This window comes from Saccopteryx bilineata, chromosome 11 (assembly GCF_036850765.1).
Source record: "Saccopteryx bilineata isolate mSacBil1 chromosome 11, mSacBil1_pri_phased_curated, whole genome shotgun sequence".
Classification (NCBI taxonomy): domain Eukaryota; kingdom Metazoa; phylum Chordata; class Mammalia; order Chiroptera; family Emballonuridae; genus Saccopteryx; species Saccopteryx bilineata.
The window spans coordinates 62533030-62550968 of NC_089500.1; the positions used below are offsets into that span (position 1 = coordinate 62533030).

The 17939-nt window shown below is 56.6% G+C and overlaps 1 protein-coding gene across 4 annotated transcripts in view; it reads right to left on the bottom strand.

Moving 5' to 3' along the window:
* EEFSEC (eukaryotic elongation factor, selenocysteine-tRNA specific) overlaps positions 1–17939 on the bottom strand; it is a 305909-nt gene that overhangs the window by 37658 nt on the left and 250312 nt on the right. For 3 of the 4 annotated variants that reach the window (XM_066247187.1, XM_066247190.1, XM_066247188.1), the window contains exon 6: positions 9288–9444. The exons of the other annotated variant lie outside the window; for it this stretch is intronic. In XM_066247187.1, the coding sequence (XP_066103284.1) occupies positions 9288–9444 (157 nt within the window). The remainder of the gene's footprint in view (positions 1–9287; positions 9445–17939) is intronic. 4 annotated transcript variants of the gene reach the window in all.

Here is a 17939-nt window from a genome sequence, read left to right on the forward strand (position 1 = left end):
CCCAACCCACCCAGCGTCCAAACCCGCCAACATCCTGGAACTAGGAGACATGACGGCCAATGCAGAGTATGATTTTTCACTGAATCCTGCATCAAGAAAGTGAGTTTTAAAAGACATTATTGGGACAATACAGGGACACATGCTTAAGTATGCAGGTGTAACTGAGTCCTATGGCTAACATTGAAACAGTTCAGTATACACACAGAAAACAAATGTGACAAGGTATTAACGACTGTGAAATCTAAGGTTCAATAAACTATTCTGTCAACTTTTGTGTATGTTTGAAGTTGTTCAAAAAGTTGGGTGGAAAAACACTGAAGAAAACCCATCTTACAGATGAGGAAACAGGCTCACAAAGGTTAAAATTCTAGCCAGGGTTCCACCTCAGGTCTGGCTGACTTTGAAGTTCTTATTCTTTGAAGATACCCTGCTTCCAACCTCCCAGAGTGGGCAGAAAATGCAAAGTGGGCATAATTTCAACGCTGCCAACATCTTTCAATAAAAATCAATTTGGTCCTGGCAGCTGGCTAAGAACTCCGATGAAACCCTAAGGACGCGGTGCCCAACAACCCTCCCCAGAGCCTGCAGCAGTGACTGGCCGGGCCACCGCAGAGGACACGCTTTAAAGAAAACCCGCGCCATCTCAAGCCCCAGAGGGAGCATGCAGCCCAGCCGCCCAGCCCGGGCCTGGCTACGGGGACACACCACCACCCACACCCTCAGCGCTCCTAGGGACCTCCCTTCAGCACCAAGACAAGTTTTAACTCTGTTTGCTGGGTTTTCCAGAAGCCTCTCAGCTGAACGGTGTCCCTGGGAGAGGCTCATTTCCACCCGCGGTCTTGGGGCCCACTGGGCCCGTCACCCAGCAGCTCAGAGCCTCAGGGTGCCCTTTAGGAAACGGGAAGAGGCTGCAGCAGGAGGAGAAAGAGGCTTCAAGGCAAGGACCTGGTACCAGTAGACAGGCGCAGTGGCCCATGTTGGAGAACTGAAAGATTTCATGTAAAAACCCAGTTTCCCAGTCTCTTCTGGAAAACTGGAGGTCTGCACCTGGGCCATGTTGCCGCCCAGCACCACACAGACGTGCGTGGGGGCTGCTCCCTGGGGTGAGGTGGCTGGATCTAGCCCCTGCCTGAGCAGGACTGCCCTCCTGGGAGCCAGCACACAACAGGTAGCTGAGGGTACCTTTGTATACCAGCCTGTCACAGGCCCTCCAACAGCTCCTCTCTACACGTCAGAGAAGACACACATCCGCCCGCAGCTTGCCAGGCCCCCGTGGTGGCCCCGCCAGTCATAAGCCCCATTGTCTGCTGGCTCCCTGGGCCCAGCTGCCCCCGAGGGGGGCTGATCTTTCCTGCCTCACCACTCTGCGCAGACTCTTATGCCTGAGACACAACTCCCACTCTGCGTGCAGGGCTCCTCCTCCTCCTCCAGGGCCCGCAGAACACCAGTGCCTACCAATGGGAGCCTGTCATTCCCAGACGCGGGCAGCCTCCTGCTATGAACTCTCCCGGCACTTGACACTCTCCCTGCACAGCTCGATGTCGTTTGCCAAAATACAAATCTCGAGATTTGGTCTGCTTACCGTCTGTCTTCCCAACGGCTAGGGGCTAAATTATGTCCCCCTCGAATTCCTATACTGAAGTCCTAACTTTCTGTATCTCAGATGTGACTGTATTTGGAGACAGGACCTTTCAAGAGATAGTTAGGTAAAATGAAGTCACTGGAGTGGGCCTAGTCCAGTAAGATTGGTTTCTATAGGAAGAGGAGATTAAGACACACACACACACACACACACAGGACACAAACACACACATGCACAGGGGCAGGACCACGAAAGGACACAGGGAGAAGACAGCCATCTATAAGCCAAGGAAAAAGGCCTCAAGAGAATCCTCAGTGGACACGTGCTACCCCAGTAAAAGATGGGTATCCGGCGGGCAAAAACAATGCACAAACCCAGCCACTATCTGTGGAGCTTCTGTCCTAGTCAGATACTGCGGGCAGGGATTATGCGATCTAAGCCTCACTCTCTCCCTGAAATCAGAATTACTCACTCCACGCTGGCACTGCAGGGCTGAAGATCTGATGGGAAATGGCTGCCGAGATCAGAAGGGGCTGTGCTGAGTGAGGGGCCTGGGCTGCCCGACTGGAGACCAGTCCCTGTGCTAAGCCAGGTGACCCTCCAAGGAACTGGGCTAGTGGCCCCCGCAGCCCTGGCCTACTCACCCTCCTAAACCAATGCCAGGCAGCGAGAGCCAGCAACGCAGAAGGGGTGGTGCTGCCCTGCTGAGCACTCAGGCCAAGGTGGCGCTCGGCATTTGCCTTCCACAGCCACGTTCAGAACCTCTCTCCCTGGCCTGGACTCTGTTTCTCCTGGCATTTCAAAGGCTCAATAAAGAGCTGGTGAAAGACAGATGAATGGCGGCCCGGGCCACTCCTGTGAGTCCTGGAGCACAAAGGTGACGTTGTATGCCCACTGTTTTTGCTGCAAGGACTCTGAAGTAGTTTCCTTGGACCTGGGTCCTGTGAAAGAGGGCTAGAAGGGCTCTGACCTCTGTGCCCTTCACTCCTGGTGGCTACTGAGCAGCACTGCTGGGGACTGAAGAGGCAAACAGAGACTCTGGCTTCTTACTAACTGTCCAGCCATGAGCAAGGGGCCTGCTTCTCCACCTGTAGGGTGGGATAAGTTAGATTACACAGAGGTGTTTCCTGCCTTCCCAGCACAGGCCTCCTCCCCACACAAGTGCTCTTGGCACTGCTGTGGGGCCAGAGAGGAGTACCAGGCACATCGCCACAGAGGAGGGGGCTGGTCTGGGCTTGAAGAATGGCATGGACAGTGAGAGAGAAGCGAGGTCCCAGGAGAATGCACAGTGAGAGTCCCCACATCCACGGTACAAGTGCAACACACGGAGCTCGCGCAGGAGCTGGGCAGGGCCTGCATTCCCAGTCCTGTGGCCTTTCCCACTGGCCACAGCGTTCAAGAGAACATCGCAGGCCCTGGCTGGTTGGCTCAGTGGTAGAGCATTGGCCTGGTGTGCAGGAGTCCGAGGTTCGATTCCCGGCCAGGGCACACAGGAGAAGCACCCATCTGCTTCTCCACCCCTCCCCCTCTCCTTCCTCTCTGTCTCTCTTTTCCCCTCCCGTAGCCAAGGTTCCACTGGAGCAAAGTTGGCCTGGGCGCTGAGGATGGCTCTGTGGCCTCTGCCCCAGGCACTAGAATGGCTCTGATTGCGGCTGAGCGACGCCCTAAGATGGGCAGAGCATCGCCCCCTGGTGGGCATGCCGGGTGGATCCCGGTCGGGCGCATGTGGGAGTCTGTCTGACTGCCTCCCCGTTTCCAATCTCAGAAAAATACAAAAAAAAAAAAGAGAGAACATCGCACTCCTATTCCAGCCTTCCCCATGGGCTTCCTTTTCTTATTCCCTCCCAGCCCCTCCTTGGACAGCACCCCTTCTTGGAAACCTGGCTTGACTCTTCCTCAAGATGGCCCACTCCTGGCCACCCACCATGCTGACCGGGAACTGCTGCTCCATGCCTTCTTCTCTCCCACAGGGAAGTGCCCTGGGGCAGGACTGTCAGCCCTGAGCCCGGAGCTTGCGGAATTGGATGGACTAGTGCCCCCTTCTTTATAGTTGTCTTTAAAGAACTAGAGCCCCCAAAGGCATGTTATTAGGAGACAGCTGTGCTGCGGGGGTAATGACTCTGGTGCCTGCCTGAGGTGGAAGAATTTCTGGGGAGGCGCATACTAAGCACCAGGCTTCTTGGCCCCCACGGGCCTGGGTTCATCCATTTGTTCATTCCAGTCTGTTTCACTGAACTCCTTCATTTATTCATTCACACAAGCAACACTTCCTGTTCCATGGAAATCCATCCCTTCAGGCTTGGCAAACTGTGACCAGGATGGTACGCTGAGCCCTGAACCCCTGGGTGTAGGCTCAGGGTGCAGACACAGATGCCAGGAGGCTTAGGGACGCTCCTCAGAACACTCTTCAAAGGTGAGCAGGCTGTCTCTCCTGATGTCCAGCTACTCTCCTAGGGGCCAGATGGCAGCCTCTTTGTCCCACTGACAGTGACCTCAAAGGCCCTCTGCTTACAGGCCTGCCAAGCAGAATGACCAGACAGTTCCCTTCTGCCACACAGCCCAAGAGACAGAGATGCACTTTCAAACCTTACAACCTGCCCCATGCATGAGAAATCAAGGCTGAGGGAGTCTCGGGCAGGTGTTTTGGGTTCAAATTCCAGCTCTGATACTTACTAGTATGGAACATGCCAAGCTGCACTGCTACCCACCCTCCAAGCCATGGTTTCCTCATCTGTGCAATGGGCATACTCCGAGTCTGGGGGGTGAAGTCCCAGCCAGCCTTTCTGGGAATTTCCTAGGGCCCTTTTCTGACTATTGCCAAGGCTCCTGAGTGCTGCCTCCCACTGAAGAGGAGTAAACAGAAGTTCTTTCTGGGTTCTTATTGGAAGAACAGAATAATATAGATCTCCTTTTTTTCTCATCTGCTGAGAATCCATTAGGTTGTGATTAGTAATTAATAAAAAGTTATTAAAGATCACCAAAATTCAGCGACCCTAAATGAAAATCAGCAGGACCCATGTCAGGGTTTGATGCAGAATCTGGCCATGCCATACAAATTCCTGGCACACAAGTGGGGGCGGCCCAGGGATACAGGAGGCTGGTGCTGTGGCAACTAAGGGCTGGGGTCTCAATCGCTGATGCTCTGGCTTCTCTAAGGGGCCTATCTGCCCACAGTTCTGTGACACGGTCAGGTTCGTTTGCTGTAACTTGTGTGGTCATCGATGAGGGGCAGTGAGGCCCATTGCCCCAGTGAGGGACTTGGGGCCTAGCGTTTCCCAGCAGCAGGGCTGTAAGCTCCGTGCACTCTGTGTGCAATCCCCACCAGAGTGCGAAAGCAAACCACACACAACCCTCTCCAAGCTAGCAGGTCCTGGAGCACCGTGTGGGAGACGGGCCTCTTGCCATGAATTCGGGCCACGCAGGAAGCTTGCCGCAGCCTACCCAGGAACACATAACCTGCCGGGTCCCTTCAGGGTTACGAGACAGTGTTTCAGAGACGAACCGGGTACCTATGCCTATCGTCACCCCCAGAGTCAATAAGCAGTGACCTGTGGCTGTCAGGAGTGACAAGCCCACTTACCCTCTCACTGACCCTCTCTGGTTGGACTTCATCAGTGGCTGCTTCCCCTGCACAGGGGGACGCAGTCCCAGGCCAGCATCCAGGCTGCCCGCACAGTGGGAGCTGGTGCTCGAGGCACTGCCACAGAACGGACGGTGGGCGGGAAGAGCAGGACAGTGCTGGTCGTGCCAGGCCCTATGCTTGATCAGCCTCTTGGCAAGGGGTGTCTTCAGCCATGTGTGCGCCCCATGGTGCCGAGCTCTCTGAAACTCTCTAGGGGCCGAGTGGTGAGGGCAGGCTCTGTGCACCGAGATGGACCACGGGCAAGGTGCACACCTCCTCTGTCCCTCTGTCCCCCCTGAGACACAGGTAACAAAGCCCAGCTTTGACAGAAAGCTCCTGCACCGAGGCAGCACTCAGGAAGCACCGGGATGTGAGGACATGGGCAGGAGTGAGGCTGGTGTACAGGAACCTCAGCTCCGCCTGGCCAGGTCCTACGACCACTCTCTCCACCCACAGTGCCCCAGATGGTTCCCGGCTCCTCTCACAGGGCTCCTAGCCACACAGGGCAGCTTCTTTGAAGGGAGAAGCTGTATAAACGTGGGGTTTCTCAACCTTGAGGTCCCCCAGGACTGTCTGGGAACGTTCCCTGAGTGTCAGAATGAGCTGTCCTTTAAGCCTCTCTAATTTCCAGAATGTCTTTGCGACACGCCGTGGACCTGTGTCCGGAGCCCTGTCTCTCAGGCTGGCATCTGTAGCTGCATATTACATTTCAGCGCCCACTCCCGAGTCTGAGGCCCAAGTGTCCTTCCTGAAATTCCACTAGGGGTTACAAGTCACTATGGGCCAAACCCTGCCAAAGGCATGTTTTATTTGGTTCAGACCATTTTAATTTTTAATGAGGAAATTTTACATAAAAATTAAATCGGGTAAAATTGAATGCCTAGGCCCACACTCCCATAAAGCACGTGTTGGCTGGGCCTGATGAGCAGGTCTTGAGGTCACCACTTGATATCGACTAGCACCTGGCCCCTTACCCGAGGGGAGAGCCCTGGGCCTGGGGAGGGAGAGGGCAGGGAAGAGGACACTAGCACCTGGCCCCTTACCCGAGGGCAGAGCCCTGGGCCTGGGGAGGGAGAGGGCAGGGAAGAGGACACTAGCACCTGGCCCCTTACCCGAGGGGAGAGCCCTGGGCCTGGGGAGTGGGAGGGCAGAGAAGAGGACACTAGCACCTGGCCCCTTACCTGAGGGGAGAACCCTGGGGAGTGGGAGGGCAGGGAAGAGGACACTAGCACCTGGCCCCTTACCCTGGGAAGTGGGAGGGCAGGGAAGAGGACACTAGCACCTGGCCCCTTACCCGAGGGCAGAGCCCTGGGCCTGGGCAGTGAGAGGGCAGGGAAGAGGACACTAGCACCTGGCCCCTTACCCGAGGGCAGAGCCCTGGGGAGTGGGAGGGCAGGGAAGAGGACACTAGCACCTGGCCCCTTAACCGAGGGCAGAGCCCTGGGCCTGGGCAGTGAGAGGGCAGGGAAGAGGACACTAGCACCTGGCCCCTTACCCTGGGCAGTGGGAGGGCAGGGAAGGGGACACTAGCACCTGACCCCTTACCCTGGGAAGTGGGAGGGCAGGGAAGAGGACACTAGCACCTGGCCCCTTACCCGAGGGCAGAGCCCTGGGCCTGGGCAGTGAGAGGGCAGGGAAGAGGACACTAGCACCTGGCCCCTTACCCGAGGGGAGAGCCCTGGGGAGTGGGAGGGCAGGGAAGAGGACACTAGCACCTGGCCCCTTACCCGAGGGCAGAGCCCTGGGCCTGGGCAGTGAGAGGGCAGGGGAGAGGACACCCAGAGGGCTCTCCGGCTGCCTTCCCTAGCGAGGTCACCTTGTGGAGACAGCAGGGAGGCTGGTAAGCTGCCTTTGAACCCAACTGCATCCACGAGCCAAGGTCTGGGACAAGTCCCTGAGCTGCTCCCTGCTCCAGGGGGCCTTAAAACAGGGATTTTCAACCCCTGGTCTGAAGACCAGCGCCAGTTCCCCAGAAATTTCATGCTGGTCTGCAAAAAGAGTTAACCATTCATTTCTGCTCTGGATGATTTCTGCCTTAGCAGTCCCTGAAATAATTCTCCTATTTTCGCCAGTCCCCAAGTGGAGAAAGGCTGAAAATCACGGCACCACACACTGGGTGCGCCACCCCAGCGCTCCCCATCTGCAGCCAGCACGGCTCTGTCCTCCTCCACCTGGCACGGCATGGCTTGGCTTTACTGAAGACTCTTTCACAATTAAGGAACTTCAAAAAGGTTAAAAGTAATTCTTTATGGGAGGAATCTGCAGGAAAAGACAAGCAGGAGGTGGGGGTGGGTGGGATGAAGGAATCTGACCAGTTATTTTTAATAAAAAGCTTAAAAGCCACAAACAGGAAGCAGACCTATTAAATAGACAACACTGAACTAACAAAGGAATGTGAACTCCAGTTGACTGAGGCAGCGTCACCATGTCTCCACATCTCCCCTCCCTCCACTCCCACCCAGAACCCAGGGCCCCCACACAGGACTCCTCCTGCATTCTGGCCCGTGCTGGGAACACCCCAACCCTGAGTGTGCCTGGGGCGAGATAATAGCGAGCTGAGGGTGGACAGCATGACCCTACCCACCCCGAAAGAAGCAAACGGACATGTCCTTCCCTTTGCACCCACAGAACCCAGTCCACGCAGCCCGGGAAAGGCACAGGCACTCGGTACAGCCCACAGCCCTTCCCCCCAGCAGCTCTGCTCCTGCCCTCCCAGCACCCTGCAGCCGGCCTCCCCAGAGAGCTCGCAGAGGTGCAGGCCCAAGACGCTGGGGACTGAGGACTGCACTCTGCCTGGCTCCGGCCCTGAGGGCATTCCCTGGCATCCACACAGGCAGCGGGTGCCCCGGCCCTGAGGGCATTCCCTGGCATCCACACAGGCAGCGGGTGCCCCGGCTTGGCTGAGGTGAGGATCGGAGCAGCTGAGCACTGGATTAGGAGGGTAGAGGCTGGAAGCCCACTGCCAAGGCTGGAGGTTCCCGAGGGTGCGCCACCTCAGACCCCAGGGGTCTCTCCGCAGGGTGCTGAGGCCTCAGAGCACAGCCAGACAGCAAAGCCCAGTGCCGGGAAACAGCGCTCCGGTGGACTGTTCTCCCTCACGAGAGGACAAATGAAACTCATGGCCCTCTGGGCTTTAGGCTGGAAGCAGGGCTCCAGCCAGGCCTGAGGGAGAGGAGGTGCTGGCTTGCTTGGTGAGTTGGCCGCATCTGGGAGTCCTACTTTCTAGCTGGAGCGAGGGGACCACCTTATTTGGAGATTTCACTCAAAAACCTACCCACACATCTCCACGCACAGGCCCTTCCTGCCCAATGTCCTGCCCTCAGCACACACCAAGCTTCCTCCACCGGTCTCCCTCCCTCTGGCCTGCTCTTCGTCAGGATCCGGGCAGCTGGCTCCCTCCCGTCCAGCCTCCACTGTACCATGCCCTCTTTAGGAAGGTCTTCCCTGCCAGCCCTGTCCAGACAGCACACTTGGCGACTCTCTCCCCAGCTGGTCTTTCTACACCCGTCTAGCCTCACTCAGTGTGTGCACGCCCGTCCCCTCCCGACCACGGCACTACGTCTGGTACGCAGTAGGACGACAGGAAGACGGGTATGGGAAGAGCACAGGACTGCGGGAAGGGCCGGGACAGCTATTTCCAGTAGCAAACACACACGTTGACCCCACTATGTACAACACCCAACTCAGACCGAGTGGAGGCTTGGCAGAGGCTGCTGGTCTTGAAAGGAGGTGGCAACTCACACTCTGGGAAATCCTACCACTACCAAGGCTGCGGTCTCAGTCACCAGCTCTCTCCTTTCAAACCACCGGTCATAGCAGTATTATCCCCACTTCACAGACAAGCCACGTGAGAAGTCCAAGTGTGAACCCCTATCAGACCTGACACTGGCTCAGAAACAGAGGCTGACTCCACACCAGGCTCTTCAGCCACGAGTGGGTGGGACCAGAGGCCACAGGGGACTGCGCTCTGCATGCAGCACAGGAAGGCTTAGAACCCGGAACAGAAGGCACCACAGGGCGCTGCTGCCGCCATCTCTACCGGCCTGCCAGCACCCAAGAGCAAGAGGAAATGGCCATACTCACCAGGGATGTGAATCTTAAACTTGCCACTCTGGCCGAAGGAGCTGTCAATGATCCCCAGCTCCCCGGTGGACAGGTGCACCTTGAGCCCCACAAAGAGCTGGATGTTGGTCTCCTTTTTGAACAGGGAGCGGCCGATCACGCTGTAGTCGTCTATTACCTGTTCCCACACACCCATCCCAAGAGAGGAAGCATCAGTGTGTGCTGGTCAAGGCCAAGGCCGCCACACCCGCCCAGGTGACCAGTCCATCTTACAGATGATAGAAGGCACTAGAACTGTTACGATGGCCAGCCCCTTGTCGTCATCGCACTCACGACCACTGACACCTACAGAACCTACCAGGGGGTCCCCAAACTTTTTACACAGGGGGCCAGTTTACTGTCCCTCAGACCGTTGGAGAGTCGCCACATACAGTGCTCCTCTCACTGACCACCAATGAAAGAGGTGCCCCTTCTGAAGTGCAGCGGGTGTCGTATAAATGGCCTCAGGGGGCCGCATGCGGCCTGCGGGCTGTAATTTGGGGACACCTGGCCTAGGCTGTGTACCAGGCAGCTGTAAACGCTTCATGTGAATCAACAGGCTTAGCCCCTTGGCAGCAACACGAGGGAGGCACTTTCTCCACTTTACAGATGTGGAAACTGAAGTACAGGCCATCTGTCATTGGTCACAGAACTCGTAGGACAGAAGTAGCTGAGAACCCAAAGCCACAGGGCCTGCCCCTGCCTCTGCGAGGCTACCATGCCCCACCTGCCCCAGCACTAGTCCAATGACAGCTAATGGTACTCTCCTCCTGTCAGCTTCCCTGCCCACCCCAGGCTGAGAGGATGACGTACACGCTTAAGCCTTTCCAGACCCTCCTCACCCTCTTTCTGGTTTCCCCTCCCATGAGGAGCCTCTGAGAACCTGGTCTCTGTTGCCTCATCCTGCTACATGCACACGCATTCCTGCCCACAGCCCCCTTCCTGTGACACCTGCATCTGCTCCACAGCCTCACTGCCCCCTTCTCTGTGACACCCACTGTCTCTGTCAGCAGAAGTCCCATCTCTCCCGGCCCTCTGCAGAGCGCATAGCCCGCTGCCTCTTGGTGAGGCCGGGCCGAACGAAGGAACATACACGTGCATGAAAAAGTCAGGTACACCCCGACTTCATTACGAGCTGTGTTCATCTTGAACCTTTCCTCAAGAGACTGAGAATGGGAAAGACCAAAGTGTTATTCTCCACCTCCTGAGCTCTCCTGAAGCCCAGATACTCCGTTTGGGGGATGTGGCATAGCCAGGAGACCCCCTCCAGGGAGCCCTCCGGTCCTGCCCATCTCCTCTCCAGGGCCTGTGCCAGGAAGCTGCGGGGCCTCTAGGTAAAAGAGAAGGGGTGTGCGTGTGTGTACATGAGTGTCCAAGACAAGACCCTCCCCCACGGGAGCTCAGCAGGGCTGACACAATTTCTCCCTGAGATTGGCTGCCCTCTGGAACAGGGCCTGTGCCCCACCTGGCCTCTGTCATACAGGGTGCTGCACAAGGGCCACAGGAGGCAGTGGGGAGCTCCTCGTGTTCTGTAGGCCCCTGCACAAGGCGGGGCCCTTTCTGGGGGTAGGGTCAGGTCTGAGCAGGCGCGGGCAGGGCAGCAGCGTGGCGGCCGGAGCTCATCAGGGGCAGAACCTGCTCCCTCCACTGGGCTCTCTCGGACACTCCTGGCGACCCCCATGGGCCAGGTGGTCCTCAGTCTCAGAAACATCTCACATCTACCCCAGATTCATCCTAGGACCCCAGATGAATTGTTTTGAAAAGGAGAAACTGTCCTATTTACCCTAAAATCCTTTTGAAAAAACATATCCTATTCTCTTTGATTCATAGTGCCAGATAAAAGGTACTCGCATTCCTCCTCTCCGTGTGATGGATGAGTTGGATGCACATAATGATAAAAATAATCATTTCCACTTGCACAGTCCTTCACCATTCAGAAACCTCATTCCCGCACGTGAACTCCTCCTCATCCTTTTGCACTCGGCTCCTGCACAGCAACGCTGCAGGCTGTGGCTGCCCGGGCCTCGGCCCTGCGGGCGGGCGCTGCCGCCCGGGCCTCGGCCCTGCGGGCGGGCGCTGCCGCCGGGGGCTCGGCCCTGCGGGCGGGCGCTGCCGCCCGGGCCTCGGCCCTGCGGGTGGGCGCTGCTGCTGCCACTGCAGCACAGCAGGCATCTGGCAAGGCTGCTGGGTGAGCTGAGAGCAGACGGTTCCTAGGACAGCGGAGTCAGGACGAACAGATATCCCCAGCCTCAAATGTTTCCCCATGCGTTTCCACACACCCCAGCTCCCAGGAACCCCGTCGCCTGAGAGGCCGGGCCCACCCACTCACAGTCAGCAGCTCAGGCAGGCACAGGGGGTGCCCAGGAGCCAGTGGCCGTGGACTAGTCGTCCACATTCTCCACGACTGAAGGTACTCATTGCCATCTCCTAGGCCCAGCTCAGCCACTGCTGCCAAAGAGAAACAGAGCGTCTCATGGCCCCTCAGCCCCCCATGGCCCCAGTTCCCCTATAGCCCCTCATAGCACCTCTTCATCCCATAGCCCCTCAGCACCTCGGCCCCCTCAGAGCCCCTCGGCTCCCCATAGTCCCTCAGCCCCCTCATAGCCCCTCAGCTCCCCATGGTCCCTCATCCCCCTCACAGCCCCTTGGCCCCACATGACTCCTCATCCCCCTCATAGCCCCCCACCCCCCCATGGCCCCCGATGGCCCCTTAGCCCCTCAGAGTCCCTCAGCCTATGCTCACCGAGGCATTAGGGGGCCTCACCGACCCATGAGTACCTTGGTCTACAAGGGTTTTCATTCTTTCTTCAGAGAGTGCAGAGCTGAGCTCAGAAGAAAGACCTGAGCGGGCTGCAGCCACCCGAGTCAGCGGCACAGCAGAAATGCAAACCCAAGTCTGCTGGGCCTTTGCAAAGCGAGACCATGGCTGCCTCGTGCCAAGCTGGAGAAGCTGGGGCACAGTGGGTCCCAGGCCTTGGCTATATGGAGACAGATGTATCGGAGACATAAGACCTGCCCCAGCACCGTGGCTGGCCAAGAAAAAAAAAGGACAGTGTTTGCACGAGGAGCTCCCACCCTTCTCAGATAATTATCTTCTATAGACACTACTGTGAGCAAACAGGCAACCCAGGCAGGTGTGTGTCAGCGAGCAAGTCCTCACCAGGTTCGCAGTGCCGTCCGCCTTTCTTCCATGGGGAACCTGCCACGCACACGGCGTGTAGATGAGAACAAACCAAAGCTTCCGCTTCTAGGGACGAAGCAAAGCGAATGTCTGCACCCCTGCTGCCCCACTGCCTGTGGACTGTGTTCTGGCAGAGGCAGGGTGCTCCCTCTCTGCCAGCTCCTAGTGCCCAGCAAGGGCCCTGGTCAAGGACTCCGAGCCTGCAGTGTCCCCAGATGCCATGGCTCACCACAGCCCCCTTCCTCTGTAACTCCTTGGCCTGCCTCTGTCTTCAGAGAGCAGAGCTCTCTCTGATGCATGTCATAGCTCTGTTTGTTACTCTTCTTTGCCTCCGATCGGGATAGAAGGCCCACGATGGCAGAAACACGTCCTTCCCTGTAGCTGCGGCCCACACGGGGTGCTCTCTGCACGCTGGAGTAGATCCGCAATGCACACCACACCTTGGCTGCTGGGAGGTGTGCAGTGCTGGCTGTGTCTGTGGTCTTTCATTTTCCAGTAGCTTCATGGAGGCACAACCGATACACAACAGCATGCACGTATTTAAGGTACATCATTTGAGAAATTAGGCTATACGTACATATTCATGAAACCATCACCACAATCAAGCTACTAATCATACCACTCACCCCCCAAATTTCCTCCTGTTCCTTTCTTCCCTCCTCCTCCCCCTCCCTCCTGGGGTTTGGGGACCACTGTTGTACACCACTGAGGGTCTCTCTCAAGCTGGAACACAGACAGTCCACTGTCGGCCTTCCAATGGCCGGGCGGCCAGAACCTGGGGTGGAAGCTGTGCTGCCTATTAGCAAAAAGGCCTTTCAAGGACATTTTACTACATCTCCTCCCCACCCTTTCCCTTCTTTTGGTTATAAAATATCAACTTAAAAAGCTAAATACCATGGAGACAGCGGAGAATCCATCTTTCCCCAGCTAGGGTCTTGCAATAAGGGTAGACTAATTTTATAGACCTGAGGGGAACTGCAGAAAGCTTCAGGGCTTTCATGGCAGACAGTGAAGACCCCAAAGTTGGTTCAAGTGCTACATAAACACAGGCCTAGGGCCCAGAAGTGGGGCGCTCTCAATACTTCTTGTTTACATTCTCATCTGCCCCAGTGGGCCAGCAGGCGGGCTGGCGGGGCCTGGGACCCTGCTGGGAGTGATGCCATTCAGCTCACTGACCGACATCACTACAGTGCTTTCGTCAGGAGCCGGGTAAGGTGAGGAGTGAGCAAGCTATTTCTGCGGGTTCCCTGAGCCCCCAGTCTCCTCACTCACAAAACAAGGCCGGACGGAGGGTGAGCTGCCCCATTCACGGTGCTGGTGAATTCCAGTAACCAGCGCCAGTACAGGCCTCTGTACTGGGAGAAATGTGGCGACTAGGGACAGGAGAAAGTTCTGGCTGGGTAGCTCAGTTGGGTAGAGCGTTGTCCCAATATGCCAAGGTTGAGGGTTCAATCCCCAGTCAGGGCACATACAAGAGACAAGAGGTCCCTGGGGGCAAAAGGTTATGAAGATGGGGCCAGGTGTGAGCAACGAGGAAAGGAGCTGAGAGCAGACTGGGGCGCTGCTATTCAACCAGACTTTAGGGATCTGCAGCAGAGAGGTTGACCCCAGAGGGCATGGTGAGCTCTGGCTGGCATAGTGGGTCGAAGCCAGGGTTCAAAGCCCCAGTCTGGTGGCCTTGAGGACTCTGGCCTGTGTTCTAACTTGTGTTGGCCTCAGCTCCCATCTATGATGTAGGGAAAGAGTTGCTCTGGGTTCACAGAGCGTCTGCTGCCCCCACACTCCCCCAGGGCTCCCCCAGTAGCACCATACAGGACCGTAGGCCAGTAGGTGGGTTTCTGTGCACCCAAGCCCACTGGCTGCCACCCCACAGGTGTGCGTCGCCCTTGCTAGCTGACACAGCACTCTCCCACAGCACCCTGCCAGCACAGACCCCTCGTCAGAGGCTGCAGGGACACCCTGGACAAAGCCTGTGTGCGGGGCTCCTGGCAGTCATAGCTGCTGTACCAGCTGGTGGAACTGGAAGTAGGGGTAAGGACCGTCAGGGGTGGGGGTCTCAAAAGGCAGGAGCTGGCCTAAGCACATTTCTGTGTCCCAGAACAAATCCGTTCCAGAAAGTACTGGGGGTGGGCTGGGTCCTAAGAGGGGACTCATCAAATGTCGGCTACACAAAACCTAATTGAATTAAAAGTCTGGCTGGGAGAGACAGCAGCCTCCCTGCTGCAGGCAGGGGGCCCACATCCCTGGGGAGCCTCAGTAAGGCCCGGTGTCGTCGTCTGTCCCGGGTGTTGAATGCAGGAAACTAGGAAACTGGGGAAAGGGCTCTCCCCAGCCCTGTGCATCTCTAGAATATGTGTGCATGCACGTGCAACAGCTGAGCTCCGTTCTAAATCACAGACTCTTCCCACTAAAGGAGAGACCTCAGAGATCAGATACCAGCACAGCCAGCAAGGAAAAGCCCTGAGAATAACTGGAGGTTTTTCATCTTGAAATCAATCATTGTAACATCAGACCAAAGGCAGTGCATGTGGGGTTTGCTCAGCAGGCTTGGCTCCTGGGGAACAATGCTGAAATGGGGCCAGCACAGTTCCAACAACAACTCGGAGAGGGGACTTTCACTGTTTGCATGAGTAATTCGCTTAGTTTATCAGCCCTCAGTCACTGGAGCATTCGCTGGCTACACATGGAAGCCAGGTTCTTGCTCACATGCCAGGTGAGCCCCCACTGTCCCCAGCTTTTGAGTGGGGACTTGGCTGCCTGTGCATATAATTATGTCATTACATGTGTGTGTCTCTCTCAGAGCCCAGCTCCCATGATGAGGCTTGGGAACGGCCCAAGTTCCGAAGCGACTGTTCTAATTAAAATTGGAGAAGTGGCACTGAGGAGAGAGGGCCAGTGGGCCGTGGAACGGACCCCGAGCCAGGTCTGCTGTGAAAACTAACATGTGGAAAGGGACAGGGACAGGGAAGGCTTGAGTCCCAGCTCTGCCTCTTCCAGCTCGATGACCTTGGGCAAGGGACTTCTCTGAACCTGTATCTTCCTTTTCAAGGTTGTTGTTAGGATTAGGGGTGTTGACGTTGACAAAGAACACCTAAGAGCTGGTAGCAGGATGACCACCCAGAGGAAAAACTGGCACACCATCAAACTGGACAAGTGAAAGTGGAGCACCATTTGGGACAGGGGATCTTCCAACAGACCCAGAGAGAACAACGCCAGAGACTCACCAACCCGACTGAGGAAAAGCCAGGATGCTGTTCATCCTCAGCACAAGCAACCTGCCGGGTCTGCCCTCAGGCCTCCCCTCCTACTCCAAGCCCCACTCCAAGTTCTCTCTGAGGTCCCCACAAATAGGGTCTTAGCCCTTCCAGGCTCTTGAAGGCCACCAGGGCTGATAACTTCCCAAGCCCCTGAATAACGGTGGTGTTCTGGCACTATCTGTTCTTGTTTGGCACAGGAAACATTTCTCCAAGGTGAGCCTTCACGTCCTCCCCGTAGAGGGCCGTGACAGGCACAGTCACTCCTAAGTCAGTGTTCTCTCTTGTGAAGCAGGACAGACACAACCACCTCCAAGGCTGTTGAGGAAGAATAAAATTTCTGACACATGCTGTCAGCGAGGATCAGCCCCACTGCAACCCCTTAGGGTCCAGGACAAGGACAATTAGCCTTCAATTCATCTCATTTTGTCAACTGAATTCCAGAGGCCCAGGGTAGGGAGACCTAGGGTGGGCCAGCCTGTGGGCATCGCAGAGGGCACCCCCCCAGGGAGGAGTCTGCTGCTGCTTCCTATAACCAGCTCCAGACTAGCCAGGGCTCTTTCTGAAACCTGGGTCAGCCGCCACTGGTGACAAGACCTGCTTCCCAGTTCCCTCCACTCTCATCAGCTCCTACCCACACTGAGTCTCTCCCTGTGTCTGTTTCTACCCCCCAGGCGCCCATGCATGGAAAGCTCCTGTCAGTGGCTGATCAGGAGGTAACAAGGCATAGCTCCCAAAGACAGCTTCTTTTCCATGGAGAAAAAAAGGAAACTAACATTTCATTGAGCACTTACTATATACCAGGCCCTTTGCACGTGTGGTTTCATCAATTCCCTACCACAGCTCCTTTGAAGAAGAAATAGGTTCCCAGGGTAGGGACAGGGGAGGGGGGAGACTTGTCCATGGTCAGGCCAAGCCAGCGCCTGCTCAGCGCACCAGTCTCCAGAACCAGCTCTTCCCACCACGTCCATCTGCCTTGCCCCTTTGTCTGTATATGAACAAAGAATCCAATTTTAAAAGGCAGGCTAACAGGCACTTCAGCAGCGGAGCAAGACTCTCAACTATCGATGCTGACATCTGTAAGGGAGGAGAGGGGTGGACATTTGGCCTGGGACCAGAACACTAACACAGCCATCTGATCTTATCCTTCTTGGCCTCTACTTAAGGGGCACCTGTCTTCTTGAGTGGTCTGGGAGCCACTCCAGCCTTCAGCCTGCTGACAGGGACCAGAGCAGCCAAGCGGGCCAAGTGCTTCTTCCTCCATGGGATGGGGTGAAGTTGTCCACCTGGGCCCACCAAGCCTGCCGGATGTCCCCTGCTCACGAGGTACAGGGGCCATCAGAGACCAGACTGTGTGCCAGCCAGCCAGCTTCTAGTACCTCAGGCACGTTGAACAAGCCATCAGCAGTACAGAGGGAAGCCAGGAGCTGGGAGGCAGCGCTGCTTCCAACTTCAAAGCCAGTCAATGTTCCTGGTGGTATCTGCCTGTTTACATTTGGTTGGGTGGGTGCCACAAGGCTCCTCTGGCTCAACCCTCAGGCTCTCCCGTCTGGCACCAGAGAGTGCCAGATCCAGAAGGACCAGCACACCTGGCCTGGTCCCACCACAGGGGAGGAATGCCAGCTTCTTGCTACGGCCCCAGCAGGATCCCAGGCATCTGCACTGTGAGGAGAGACCAAGGACACAGCAGTGAGGACCCATGCTCCACAAGAGCCTATCCTGCGCCAGCTGCAGCACTCAGCCTCCTACACGGACTGCTCTCCCTTCCTATACCACCCCATGAGATAGTGGTGACAGCCCCCACTTCTCCAGCAAGAAAACTGTGCAGAAGACAACTACCCAAAGTCTTACACCTTCAGGAGGTCTGCCCAGCAGGCCCTGGGATGCTGGCTGGCTGGAGCCTGAGCTCCTTGGGTTCCCTATAGCCTCGGCCTGCAGATACTACTATGCTTGGCTATCTTCTCTCCTCCAGCTCTGGTCTCAAGGAAGCAGGCACCTGGTCCCAGCTGCTTGCCTTCCTGGCCTGCCATGCACTTCACAATTAGTGGCAAGCCAGCCATGGTGTGCTAAGTGCGAGCATTGTCTTTGTTCTGGTGATGAGAAGGGCCAAAAGAGATTTTTAAGTAACAGCTGGCCAGGCAACCTTTGTTTTGTAGAAAATGATTTGGGTGGAGCTGCCAGGGCAGGGCGAGAGGCAGG